This window comes from Megalobrama amblycephala, linkage group LG16, assembly GCF_018812025.1.
Source record: "Megalobrama amblycephala isolate DHTTF-2021 linkage group LG16, ASM1881202v1, whole genome shotgun sequence".
In the NCBI taxonomy this organism is placed as follows: domain Eukaryota; kingdom Metazoa; phylum Chordata; class Actinopteri; order Cypriniformes; family Xenocyprididae; genus Megalobrama; species Megalobrama amblycephala.
The window spans coordinates 14,021,875-14,036,687 of record NC_063059.1 but is presented as its reverse complement, the minus strand read 5'-3'; the positions used below and the strand labels follow the sequence as shown (position 1 = coordinate 14,036,687).

At 36.2% G+C, this 14,813-nt stretch overlaps 1 protein-coding gene across 1 annotated transcript in view; it reads left to right on the top strand.

The window, feature by feature from the left end:
- Positions 1 to 14,813, top strand: part of msi2b (musashi RNA-binding protein 2b) — a 306,172-nt gene that overhangs the window by 221,134 nt on the left and 70,225 nt on the right. Inside the window, 1 exon segment of the mRNA XM_048161917.1 lies at positions 2,577 to 2,659. Coding sequence (XP_048017874.1) covers positions 2,577 to 2,659 — 83 coding nt within the window.

Genomic DNA, 14,813 nt, shown 5'->3' with positions numbered 1-14,813 from the left:
TTGACCTGTTGACCCCGGGACTTATCTCTCACTTTCTTAAAAGCCAAAAGCCTTGTCTAAAAGCAGCAGGGCAAGTGCTCTATCTTTGCTCTTGTTGCTGTTACTGGAAGGCTTGTAGAACGCAGCAGACTAAGTGTGAGAGTGTGTTTGTGTGAAGAGGCATGGCCCCCACAACTTCAAAATGTTTGTCATAATTATGACATTTATGATATTTTTTTATATATAAAATAATATTTTTATTCTCCCTAACAAAATAAAGTTTAGTTTTTTTTTTGGCCTTGATATGAAGAAAGAAATTCTCTGCTATCTAGTTACAGTTGTCATAGCTATTCAAAAATACTTGAAAAAAATAATAATAATAAAAAATATTCAACTCATACATAGACTTGAATACACATCTTGAGCATCTATTAATTTCTGTTTTAAATATTAAATATCTGATTAGTGCTGCAAATCGATTAAAAAAATTAACTAATTAATCGCACAATTTTTTTTTGTAATTAATCATGATTAAAACCATTTACAGATTTTAATCTTTTTATATTGTAATAATTGTAATACTCTTTAAATGAATGTAGAAACAACTTAAAGATAAATTTTTAAATTTTTAAATATTTGTTTAATGGCATCTTTTCATAAATTAAGTCCAGTATCACTGATACTAATACTGGTACTGAATTTAAAAAAAAAAAAGAATTAAAAAAAAAAAAAAGAATTAAAAAAAAAACAAACAAAAAAAACATTGATAATAGACATTCAACATTACAGTATAACTGACTATCGATTTCATCATTTATTAGGTTTTAATTTAAGTGAACTTAAAACAATCTTCACATAAACCCATTATAACAAAAGTCATATTTACCTGTCGCCTTACCTGTCTAACAGGTAGGAAATATATAGAAATGGAATAAAGTTATCAAACACTTAACAGTCTTCACTGCATAAATTATAAATTAAATATATCTTAATTCTTATTAAAATTACAATTTTCTCTGTTACCTTTTATTCTATGATTAACATTAATGACAGACATCACAACAACTGGTTTATTAGGCTGCTGTGACTTTAAGAGCTGTCGCCGCCGAACATGACGCGCATCTCATTTTCTCACAACTCTTTAAGTTCATATAAGGTGTTATTTAGCTCACTTAAGACGGCTCTTATGAGGATACTGGACAAAACGGGCATTTTGGCATAATTCTGGGTGTTATTGTTTATTCAAGCGCGAAAGAGAACTCAATACTGGCGCGTGTTGCTGTGTACACGAGTCGTGTGCGAGACACGACATTCACAGACAGCACGTTCTTGTTTGTCTTGTGGCGCTTGAATGGTTTAAAAGCATTTGCGTGAATGAGAGAGTGATCATATAATGTAAATCTAGCAAAATTATGACGGAAAAAACGGATGCTGCCTTCATTGCATTAAACTGAAAAAAATAATCTTATGCATTAAAGCGCTATTTTTGACAGCACTAAATTTGTTATATTTATTGTTGTTATTTTGTCATTATTCAAATATATTAACAAAACTGCTTTATTATTTTTGAAAATTGATTCTCATTATTAGTACCATTATTAAAAATCTAACAAATATACAAAACTGCATTTAAAAAAAAAAAAGATTATAATCAGGATGTGTTCACTCAAATGTATTCAAGCTGTAAGGATCTTTTTTTTACTTAATGATTACATTATATGACATTTCATAAATTTTTTTTCTTGAAAACGGTGAGTGTCTACTGGGTGTATGTTATGTCAGCTGATTAACATTCAAGACTAAAACTGATTAGTGCTTATAATGTGCCCCCCCCCATGTTTCAGATTGTTTCTTGCCCCCTGGTTGCGTGTATATTTGTGCATGTGTGATTGTGTGTTGCAAAACATCCAGGTCTAGTTTGAGACTTAATCTCAATGGGTTTTAGCATATATATATATATATATATATATATATATATATATATATATATATATATATATATATATATATATATATATATATATATTTTTTTTTTATTTTTTTTAATTTTTTTTGTTAATCACAGGATGTTCCCCGTTCCTTATGGATGATGTGTCTCTGTTGTGCTCTGTGAGGTGAAAATGGATCCTCAGTAGAAGCACTTAGGAATGAGGAAAAATAGTGTGTCACGTATTGAAAAACTCGCAAAGAAACATCAAATATTTGGTAATGGAATTCAGATGCCGGCTGGCTCTACAAATCCCATTAAAACAGCTTTGAGCTTCCTCCATCTCTGAGGAGCAGACTCAAAGCTATTTTAATAGTGCCCAGGACTTCATCATTTTAACAGCAAAAGAGTTCCTGCTCTGTACTAGATACATAATTTGCATGGCATTAGGACCAGATAAAACGAAGATTGCTGCACGATTCAATGGCTCATTTATGCCTGCTCCATACGATAATAGCAATCAACAGATATTTGTTGCTTTTTTCCTGTTCATTTAACTGCTTCTGTGTTGGTTCACTTCAATCATGAGCTGTTTTTTTTTTTTCTCCCCTCCTTCTTTTCTTCCCCTGTTTTCTCTCTTCCCCTTCTCCCATCCTCTCCTCCTTCACAGGATTCGGCTTTGTAACTTTCGAGAACGAGGATGTGGTGGAAAAGGTCTGCGAGATTCATTTTCACGAAATCAATAATAAAATGGTGAGTTGGTTTCACCTCTTTGCAATTTTTCAATTCAGAGGCCGGGATTAATATTTGATCCTGGAAGCAGAATGGGTGCCTATAATGGGCAGCGTACAGTGAGGGTGACAGGGCTGCTGGGTGCGTGCGCGTTTGGGTGGGGGGTGTCATCCCTATCCCCGACCAGCCTGCTTTCAAGGGGATGAAGAGTCACTGGTGTGCACCGGCCACAAACCATGAAATTGTGTCTTGGATCCCTGTCTGCCAGGCTGGGAGTAAAGGCCTGTCTCTTTTCCCCCGTCGCAATTCCCTCAGCCAGGGAAGACTGGGAAAGGATCTGGCAGTCATTCTGGGGGCTTGTTAAAAGTGTGTGGTGCAAAAGATTGAAAGAAGATTTAAAAATCAAAGCCTGGGTGCTTCTTGCATGTTGGCACCTGATGCCCTGTCCCATGATTTTATGTTTGCTGCTACGGTTCGTATTAGATTTCCCCATGTCTTGCCAAGCTTTTGAGAATGAAAGACAGCAGAGGGACACGGTTCCTGACCTTGAGGCTTCTCCAGGCGAGCCACAGATGCAGCTTGCAGTTTTCGCAACGAATCACCAAATGAGGACAACCCTGGTGTCATTCTACATGACAGCCAGTTAGCAGGATTTTTAATGAAGGTCAGCGCTGTCAGTAAAGTTCAATTACTTATACTTACAAATCACTGAGAGCCATGAGCCTCCTGGAGTTTTCCATGTGATCGAACTGAGGACTGATTTGTGGCATTGATGGCCAGTGTTGGGGCGTTAACTAGGTAAATTTAACTACGTTGGTTCGTTATTGGATCTTTTTTTTTTTTCATGAAACAGTTCAACAACAATTTGTTAAAAGTTTAACAAAAATTACATTTTTAGGACCCTATGAAATAAGTTTTTTTTTGTTTTTTTTTCTCGAATTCCATTTTATTTTTACTGAATTCTGTTTTCTGTATTCCAGAAAACATAACTAAATTTTAATAATCAAAATGCATGTCTAATAAATTGAATTTATAAAAACAACAAAATTAATTTCTGTAAAAATTATTTGTTTTTTTAGAAATTCTGTGTTGTGTATTTAAATTTTTCTGACAATCAAATGAAGGCATAAAAATGAATCTTTTAATCATATGTAATTAAACAAACATTTTTTGTCAAAGTGCTGCACAACAGAGCTTAAAACATGGAAGAAAAATTGTGATTATTCCTTAAAAAATGTTTTAATAATAATTATCATTGGTTTTAGTATTATTATTATTATTATTGCATTGAGACGAAGCCAAATTCTACTGTACAACAGTAATATATTTCTGTCACAATTTCCAAAGTTAAACCAAACTTTTATTTTGACTGGTTGCCATGAAGATCTTTGAGTTTCTGTGCGTTTATGATATGACAATAGTTTTTCCTCAAATGAAACAGTAAAATGCTCACAAAGTGACTCTCAAAGCGGCTCTGGAGATGAAGTTCATACATTCATGTCCTCACATAGTGAGGCGGCAAAGGCTGAAAACACTGCGAGCATCACGCGTGCCTCAGTATGTCGAAAATGAAACCGCACATCTGCGCCATTTATTCACACAGAGACATGCAGGATTCATATTTAAATAGTCTTTTTGTGGTTTAATATTCACAGACACTAGTTTATATCGTGATTTGATTTAAGTGTACTGACCTACTTTTTATTTATTCTTCAAAAATGAGACAAATTCTGTGACATTCCGCTTTATACAGTTAATTGTATAACGTGGAATAATACTGGATTCCGCAATTCCATCCAATTTTTCCTCCATCGAGGAAATCGTAGGGCCTTAATGTTGATGCTCAATTTTATTGGTGTGACCCTATATGAGATTGTATTGCAAAATAGCTTGTTCAAACTTAGTTTAACTACTTTAAACAGTAGTAGTTTTAATTACAGTTTCAAAGTAGCTTCCCAAACCCTGCTAATGACATAATATATCCCAGTATTCCATTCTAAACATGACAACACAATGTGACCAGCCTCTCCCCTGTCTCTCCATTGATTTTTATATGATATTGCATCAAATGTTCTCATTATTCAACGAGCGTCTAGAGAAAGCCTGAATTTTCTTTTCTTTTTTTTTTAACACGTTTCCCCCAGCGTCTCATAGCAGGAACCTCGCTGTTGATCGACTGGCTGGCTTAAATTGGGCCATTGGAGAATTACTTGCATAGCTAATAGCAGTCACGAAGGTTTAAGAAAAAGATAAATGTGGCGAAGGGAAAACATTTACTTAAAATGACAGCTTTGTCATGGTCTCTCAGTTCAGATCATTTCTCAGATGATACGCTGGGAACGGAAAGGCTTTAAAAAAAACAAGAAAAAGGTCAAGGCGTGTTGGGCAGAAACCGTCCTTCCTTTTGCTCTTCTTACTGATTTCAATTGCCATCATCAAGTTGCTTTTGCCAACAAGATCAAAGTGGTCTCTGAAGCCTCGTCTGCTAGCAGGCTTGTGTGCATATTTGACTTGCTAATTCGACCATGGTAATATTGTTATTATCATGAATATTTTGTACAGCGGCCGTAATGATCTCCCTCTGCTTGTGGAAATGCCAGCTTTGTACGTCGACTGCCTGCTTGGTGAGCCGCCATCTTCAGAGGCACCATCTGTGACCCTCGACCCTAGGCTGTGGAGCAGAGAACGAGCCAGGCTCAGTAGCTGTTTATAGAGAGGCTCTGTTGACCCAGTAAGGCCACTCTCGAGCTGCCAGGGCCCTGGATATCCATAAATGACCCTAAATGGTTCCAGGATCTGGAAAGCTGGACCGGTGAAGGTCTCTACAGACTCCAGGCTTCCTGATCAGCTCATTTGATATCTGGCCTGGAAATATAGCCAGACATTAAACATTCAGAAGACATTTCCTTGATCCACAGGCTTGGAGACAGGAACGCAGCATCCAGCAGGCAGGTTAGATCCCACACGAAGGGGTTGAGATGGATGGAGATTACCTTGCAGTGAACTCTCTCTGTAGATATTCATTTGAAATGTAAGTCCACTTTAGAGGTAAATCATTTAGGGAGCCAAACACACATTATGTCTGGTTATTTTAGCAGTGAAAATAATTAAACGATAGCACAGCACAACTAGTTCCAGATTACAAAGATAGAGAAGGGAAGCACTATTAATAGACCGACCCTAATGGTTGTTTTGACTATTTTCCATGCCTTTCGAACAGCACATTCAGAGCCATAATATCCTGTTAAGTCTGTGTGGGAGCTTTTTTCTGAAGTTCCATTCCAAACATTCTGCAATTTATCAGGCATTCCAGGGACTTTTATCTCCTCCAGTGCTGTCTGTCATGAGGAATACTGTGTGAACGTGAGCCGACTGGGCCGGATAAGTGGTTGAAATCCTGGACTGCTATAGAGCATAGTTTCATGAACATAGTTTTCTTCCACAGGGTTTTACGGGTCATTCTTGTTATGCAGCACCTTTTCAACTTCAAACATCACAGAATTGTTATATTGTGATAAAAATAACTAATATGAATTTATATTATATACATATTTTTATAGATATATTTTTTTAATATAATTTATACATTTTGCTATATTTAAACTGATTAAAATGAATATGATATATATATATATATATAGTGAGTTCTTATTATATAAATATTTTTCAACATGAAAATAAAAAACAGTATTATCAATAATATATTTATATATATATATAATAAATATATATATATATATATATATATATATATATATATATATACATTTATTTTTGTGTTTATATATTTATGTATGTGTTTATATGATTTTATACATTTATATATTAAATATATATATATTATAATATTTTTATATGGAAATTTAAAAAAAAGAATTGTATCAATGATATTATATTATTATTTTTATATAGTTTTTTTTTTTTAATTTCATATAGATTACTTGTCAAAAGTTTGGAATAATTATGTTTATTTATATTTATTTATGTATATGGGGGGATATGAAAGTGCACTGCATAGTGGGAATGACCCTTACTGTGCAAAATGTTAACACCCACCCAATCTCACTAATCGACAAGTGGGATGTTGGACCATTGTGACTCATAGCTAAATGAGGGAGCATTCAATAGATGGCTATTTTTAGGTACCAGCCCAGGAAGTGTTATTTATAGACTGGAGGCTGTTTGAAGCCATGGAAGAAGTGACTGTATCCTGACCCCATGTAAACCCTCTCTCTGGGAGTTCTCATGGACATATGACTGCACATGGTATCTCCCTCTCCTTTTTGATTCTCTGTCGCTCTCTCTCTCTCTCTCTCTCTCTCTCTCTCTCTCTCTCTCTCTCTCTCTCTCTCTGGAATCATCACCTCTCCAACCTTGGAACAGTATGGACTGCATAAGCCATCTCTCCTCACATCATATTCAGGAACACATCCTTTTCTTTATCCGCCCGTTACTAAGTGATCAAGTACTCAGTCAATACCCCAATACCTCCTTGCCCCTAACGCGTAAAGAGCAATGCCGCACCATAACTGTGCGTGCCTGCAGCAGAATTATGTGAATTCTATGTTCATGTCCTCCCTGGCGGTGCCCTTGCCTCCCGCAGGCAGTGTGGAGGTTGTCGCTCTCATTTCTGTTACCGTTCCCGCCCTTCTCTCTCAGTGTGCCCCGGCTGCCCAGCCAGGATTGCCGCCTGCCCACAGCGAGCCGGGCCATTAGCATGTATGATAAGTGCCGAGTGTGTCGGCAGGCCAATTTAGTGTCTGCCTTGCCGCGCTGAGGCCCCAGCCTGCGCTATCATTGGAAGATAATCTACCGCTGTGAGGAGAGAAGAGGGAAAAAGTGTCAGTTCACGAAGGGAGAAAATGACTCCTATTTTTCCCGCCCCCTTTTTTTTTTTGGCCTGAAGGCTTGCGGCTCTCTGAATCTATCTTCAAGATGTGGTGCAAACAGCGGTGACAGTGCAGAGTTAGTGTGCTTTCATGCCTGCTTCATTTAGCAGGCGCGTACCGAAACTGAGTCTGGTTAAATATTTGAATTCAGATTTGCTGAGAAATGTTGAATTTAAAAATATAGACAGTATGTGACTCAAAGCATGAGTAATTTTTAGCTTAGCTGGAATATTTTTGCCAACAGCTGCAAATACTGAGGTGAAAATAGTCATTAAGTAATATTTATATTATCTGTAATCTATAAATATATGTTTTTTAAAGGATTAAGGCCCGTTAACACCAAGAACAGAGAACTAGCCTATATTTGTGTCCACACAAACACACAATATCATTCTGTTTCATTATAAGCACGCGCTGCAGTTATATTGTCTGCTGATTTAAATGCTCAAGCTCTTTAAAGCGGAATGGTACGGTGACCGGGAGGGGACATGTTCGGTTCATTTAGTTTTGTCTCGGCCAAAACATATAAACTCTTGGGAACGTGATATGTCGTGGCCACAAGATATTAATTGGTGGGAACGTGATAATAACTCGTGGCCACAAGATCATTTTGTCGAGGTAACGACATTGTTGTGGCCACACGATGTAAAGTCGTGGCCTCGAGATCGTATGGTGAGGGAACGATATATTTTTCTCGTGGCCACAACTTCATTATGTTGAGGGAACGACATCTATTTCTCATGGCCACGAGTTACATGTGTAAACAACCTGCGTGACCATAGCAACCTGGAACTATCAGAAACGGATGAGACTAATAATGGTTCTTTGATCATATAAATGCGTATTTACATGCTGAAAATGATAGGCATGTGTGCTCTTTTAGCATCATGCTATTCTAAAGTCCTGACTCATGAATATTAATTACTGACATATTTATTTTTAATTTAGAAAGAGGATGGAATTAAGAAATTATTATATTAACATAGTGCATATTATATTGTATTGTGCGCTATGTTACTTAGACAGCATTCGCATGAACTTTATCAGTAAATGTTTAAACGTTGTACATTTTAATCCCATCCAAGTCTTTTAAATCCATTCACTTATCATTTAATATTTTTATATTATTTTTAATTACATTTGTACATTTATTTGCTTTATTTTCCCCTTCATTTCCCACATTTCTTTATCTAATTAATATTCTGTACTTTGTTACTGAAAGTTTGTATTCTGTTGGTTAAATACTGTAAATGCCCGATCATGCCAATAAAGTTTTGTATTGGCAATAAAGTATGATTGTATTTCTGTAGCCTATTTCTGACGACAGTAGCTTAAATGAGTGTCTGTTTTCTCTTGTAGCCCCTCGTGCCTGTGACAGCATTCAAATTAAGTTCAGAGTTTAAGTTTAAAAAATGTGTTACTATTTTAGAATATTTTGTTCATTATTTGTATATAACCTTTGAAAGCTTTATTTATGATTTTATTTTATTTTTGTAGGCGCACGGGAATTTTACAGGGAGTTCATTTATGGGAATATTATATATATATATATATATATATATATATATATATATATATATTCCACCTTTATTTTTCATTATTAATTAAAAATAAATATTATCATGGTCTCATCCATTTGTGATAGTTCCAGGTTGTTTATGGATTTAACTCATGGCCACGAGAAAAATTCCTGTTCCATCACCATATGATCTCGTGGCCACGAGTTATCACGTTCCCACAAATTAATATCTTGTGGCCACGACATATTATCACGTTCCCACGAGTTTATATGTTGTGGCCACGACAAAACTAAATGAACCGAACATGTCCCCTCCCGGTCACTGTAGAATGGATTCTGATTGGCTGTCAAAGCTTTTATTGTTCATTAGCTTGGAAAAAATCATTCTGAAAGTAATTTCAACAATACACCGATCAGGCATAACATTATGACCACTGACCGGTGAGGTGAATAACACTGATTATCTCTTCATCACTTCACCTGTTAGTGGGTGGAATATATTAGGCAGCAAGTGAACATTTTGTCCTCAAAGTTGATGTGTTAGAAGCAGGAAAAATGGGCAAGTGTAAGAATTTGAGCGAGTTTGACAGGAGCCAAATTGTGATGGCTAGACGACTTGGTCAGAGCATTTCTAAAACTGCAGCTCTTGTGGGGTGTTCCTGGTCTGCAGTGGTCAGTATCTATCAAAGTGGTCCAAGGAAGGAACAGTGGTGAACTGGCGACAGGGTCATGGGCGGCCAAGGCTCATTGATGTCCGATCCAACAGACGAGCTACTGTAGCTCAGATTGCTCAAGAAGTTAATGCTGGTTCTGATAGAAAGGTGATTACACAGTGCATCACAGTTTGTTGTGTATGAGGCTGCACAGCTGCAGACCAGTCAGGGTGCCCATGCTGACCCCTGTCCATTGCCGAAAGCACCAACAGTGGGCATGTGAGCATCAGAAATGGACCACAGAGCCATAGGCGCCGATTTATGTTTCTGCCGGTGGGTGCCCAGTGCCCCACATCAACCCCCATATAGGCTATTATATTACAGATAAATCCACTTTCAGTTTTCGTGTTCTCTAATAGTGTAGTGGTAGGATTTTCGTTAATACAGTCAGAGGTCCAGCCGTGCTATTATTATCAGTGTTTCAAATCTGCCCTCAAATCGTTTTTTTCCTCATAAAGTTCAAAGAAGTTAATGTTTGTATATCAAGAGCAGGAAAATGTATGTGTGCATTTTGTTAGTGATTTCCCTAGAAAGAAGAGTCAAGCAATAGATTGACGTGTATATACTTGCATGATTTCAAAAACAACACGTTTCAGCGCTAGTTCGCTTCTTATTTAACTCAAATCAACGTCAACTTGATGTTTTATTTGCATTATATCCGTGCAGCAATATGACAATTTCGACCCAAAAAGCACATTCTTTTCACGAGTGTTGTCGCGAGTCATGCTCTCGCTGATATCTCATGCAAGCAGAGTTTAAGCGCGCGCATGATCGAGAGCAGAGTCATTTGTGCTCGCGCGCATCACTTGGATGCGCTCTCGACGTTTGCCATTAAAATATTGCCATATAAACGGCCTTAAATAAACTATAAAAAAGGGTGAAGATAGTGTCTGAAAGCTCCAATTGATTTTCTATTGGTTAAAATCAATGGAGAATATCTCGTATTTTTCCGTGGGTGCTCGACCATTTCCGTGGGTGCTCCAGCCCCCGAGCACCCACGGGATCGGCGCCTATGCACAGAGCAATGGAAGAAGGTGGCCTGGTCTGATGAATCACGTCTTCTTTTACATCACGTGGATGGCCGGGTGCATGTGCGCCACTTACCTGGGGAACACATGGCACCAGGACACACTATGTGAAGAAGGCAAGTCAGCGGAGGTGGTGTGATGCTTTGGGCAATGTTCTGCTGGGAAACCTTGGGTCTGTCATCCATGTGGATGTTACTTTGACACGTTACTTGGACCACCTACCTAAGCATTGTTGCATCCCTTTCATGGAAACGGTATTCCCTGGTGGTTGTGGCCTCTTTCAGCAGGATAATGCACCCTGCCACAAAGCAAAATGGTCCAGGAATGGTTTGAGGAGCACAACAATGAGTTTGAGGTGTTGACTTGGCCTCCAAATTCCCCAGATCTCAATCCAGTGGAGCATCTGTGGGATGTGCTGAACAAACAAATCTGATCCATGGAGGCTCCACCTCACAGCTTACAGGACTTAAAGGATCTGCTGCTAACATCTTGGTGTCAGATACCACAGCACACCTTCAGCGGTCTAGTGGAGTCCATGCCTCGACGGGTCAGGGCTGTTTTGACAGCAAAAGGGGGACCAACACATTATTAGGAAGGTGGTCATAATGTTATGCCTGATCGGTGTATCTTTCCTCTGTGCCATTATAGTTTTGGTGTGGACTCTGCTATTCTTTTATACTTCAAATGATTTTTAGATCTACATCATTTGTTATAGTTATCATCCTTGGTGTGAACTGACCTTTAGTTAAAAAAATAATAATAGTAATTCTGCCATTTACTCACCCTTGTATCATCTTACTTTCTTCTGTAGAACACAATAGAAGATACTTTGACCTTTTTTATCTTTGTTTGTACCTCAATGTGTTTATAAATGAGTTTAGCAGTAAAGAAATTAAGTAAAATAACGAACGCAGGTGTGAAAACCCTTTGTAGGACTTGCTATTTTTTTTTCTTTTTGTAAATAGCAGCTAAGCACATTTCAAAGTATGTCTGTTTATTTGTCCCCCTCTCTAATCACCCAGAACTGTTTAGCCCTTTTAATCTAATAGATGTTTATTGTCGCTTTGTGTGTGGTGACTGTAGATGTATTTACACACTCCTGTCACAGTATCTTAAGAGTAGGTTGGGCTAATGGAAGGGGATTGTGATATTTGAAAAGATTACAGTAATTCAGCCGGTTGTAATGGAGCAGGCTGTTTCCGGAGAGCTCTCCGAGATCTGGAAATGTCACAACAAAGAAAGGAGGAGATTCAGCACATTCGCAACTTAATAGAAGGGCGGACAAAACCAAAGGAAAAATAGTGTGAATGTGTGTGTGTGCATATGTCTAAAATATATAAGAAGAATATTTATAAGAATAAGAAAGTAGAGAGATATGGGGCTCATTCCACATAAATGGTGTCTTTTTGTTTCCTCATTAAAATAAAAAAACAGTGACTACCCTCTGGTTTTGTTCATTTGGGGGTCACACTTGCGTTGTTTGCGGTCAAAAGTTACCCAACACCTGAAACTTTTTTTATTTTCATTAAAATTAATGTAATATATTTTTGCTCAATAATATTTTTTTTTTTTCTTTTGTATTTTTTGTAATTATGATAAACAATTCCCATAGAAAATATTTCTCCATTTTTTTTTCTCTAATTTTTATTATTATTTTTCATTTAAATGAGTATTTCATGTTAAAATAGAGACACAATGCCTTTAAAATCCAATTGAAGGCAGATTAGTTCCATCTGGTGGGAGTAAAAAAAAGAAAAACATCTGTAGTGCCATGGTTTATCCGCTAGATTCCTGTATAGCTCTATATAAAAAGGCTTCTAAATTCTCTAGTTGTTTTTAGACATACATACTTATTTTTAAAGATAAATACTTATTTTTATTAAGTTGTGGATTTAAATATATTTAAACATTCTCAAATACAACATTTGTAAAGGTTTAGATTTTTGTTTGTTTGTTTTTGTTTGAAAAGCTGGTTTGAAGTGTCAGTTTTTGCATTTATTTTACTACAGTCAAACCTTTTGTTACACATGACATCAAAATTCAACAAAAATGAACAGGAATGTATATTAGATTAATCAACCTGATTTCAACCTCTTATTTGAGTCTTCTGGCTCAACTTTGCCATATTGTTACAGCCACACCATGTGTGTATATAATAGTGTGTTGTTTGTGTGTCTGTGGGTGTGACTATTTTTGCACTTTTGATATTTTAGAGTGTCACTCCTTCATTGATGTGCACTTTTTTTCTGCATTGTGGATGATATGTAGTTTGTACATGCAAAAAAAAAAAAAGTTTGTACTTTCATATTTTTGCGTATTTCCCATTCATTTCCAATGGCAGTCATTTTTGACCTGAACAAAACAGTGTGACTTTTTTTTTGTTTTTGTTTTTTATGAAGTAGCTTTTTCGAATCAAGTCCACAATTTGTTTTTTTTTAATAACATTCCAAAGAAGCAGCAATATTTAAATTTCTAAAGTTTTTTTGGGGAGGTCAAAAAAATGACCAAACACCACCCCAGAGGGTTATCAAAATGATCCCCATTCACATGGATCTGTTAAAACGACCAAACACACTGTATTATTCATGCCAGGCCAGTAGTTGGCGCTGTCATTTTGTAAAGAAAAATTTGCGCCTATAGACATGTAACACGACGTCAAATTTTTCACAAATTTGTATATTTGTAGAATACACAGACGATAATGGTATAGTTTTCAAAAACGTGCACCTTGAAACCCGTTTTCAAAAGTTTGTCTTTTCAGGCCCACAAAACACATAAAAAGTTTTCAGTTTTGAAAACAGTCATGTAAATGGCCCCTAACTGACAACACCTTTTACTGTGTGCTGTTATAGGCATTTTTGTACACATCAAAAATCCAGAAGCTTTATTTAATTAATTTTTTTTCCCCCTTCTCATGAATGTTTTTGGCCTATCACAGTCCATATTTCCAAATTTTCAAATTTTAATTAACATTTCAATTTAAAAAATGCCCTGGCTGTGGAGTTATTTATAGAAAAAGTTATTGATTGATTGATTGATTGATTGATTGATTGAAATGAAATGAAAGCCATTAGACATATATTCACTACAATACAAAAAGTTTTGAGGTCAGTTAAAAATAATAATAATTATACTTTTATTCGGCAAGGATGTGTTAAATTGATCAAAGGTGACAGTAAAGACATTTATATCATCGGAGAATTACATTAAATATTAACTAACCCTAAAAAATAAGAGTTTCCACAAAAAAAAAAAAATAATAATTAAATCAGCATATTAGAATGATTTCTGAAGGATCATGTGACACTGAAGACTGGAGTAATGATGCTGAAAATTCAGTTTTGCCATCACAGGAATAAATGACATTTTAAAATATATTAAAGTAAAAATTAAATTGTAATAATATTTCACAATATTACAATTTTTTACTGTATTTTAAATCAAATAAACACAGCCTTGGTGAGCATAAAAGTCTTCTTTCAAAAACCTTCTTACTAAATAATATAAAATCTTTTAAGTCATAATGTATAATATATATGCTATTTCGTGGAATGCACCAATACTTAATTGACCTTGTCAAATATAAAACCTTACTGTTAGGGAATTATGTCAAGGTCAGGTGAGGTAGGGGATGCGAACACATTATGATATAAATAAGAAGGTAAAAATGTGCGATGATGAAAAACGAGCAAGTGCATAAGGGTGTGTTTTACTGTTTAAATTACACCAGATCAAAGCCATGATTAAATGTGAAGTTGTTCAGTCTGTTGAGGTTTTTTTCATTTTATCTGTATGTGCTTACCAGAGTTCTCACTGTAACACGCTGTTGAAACAGACATTCTGCTTGGGAGGCATAAATAGCCTCTGACAGGCTTTCTTTTTTGTTGGTGAATATAGATTTCTGTGTCAGATGGAATAGCTGTAAGTGTATCAATAATGTACGGGAGCCCCAAGTCTCCGATGTAATTTAATTCAAGTTGCGATGAATTATGCCTCCGTGTTAAGCCGAGAGTTCTGGTGCCTCTG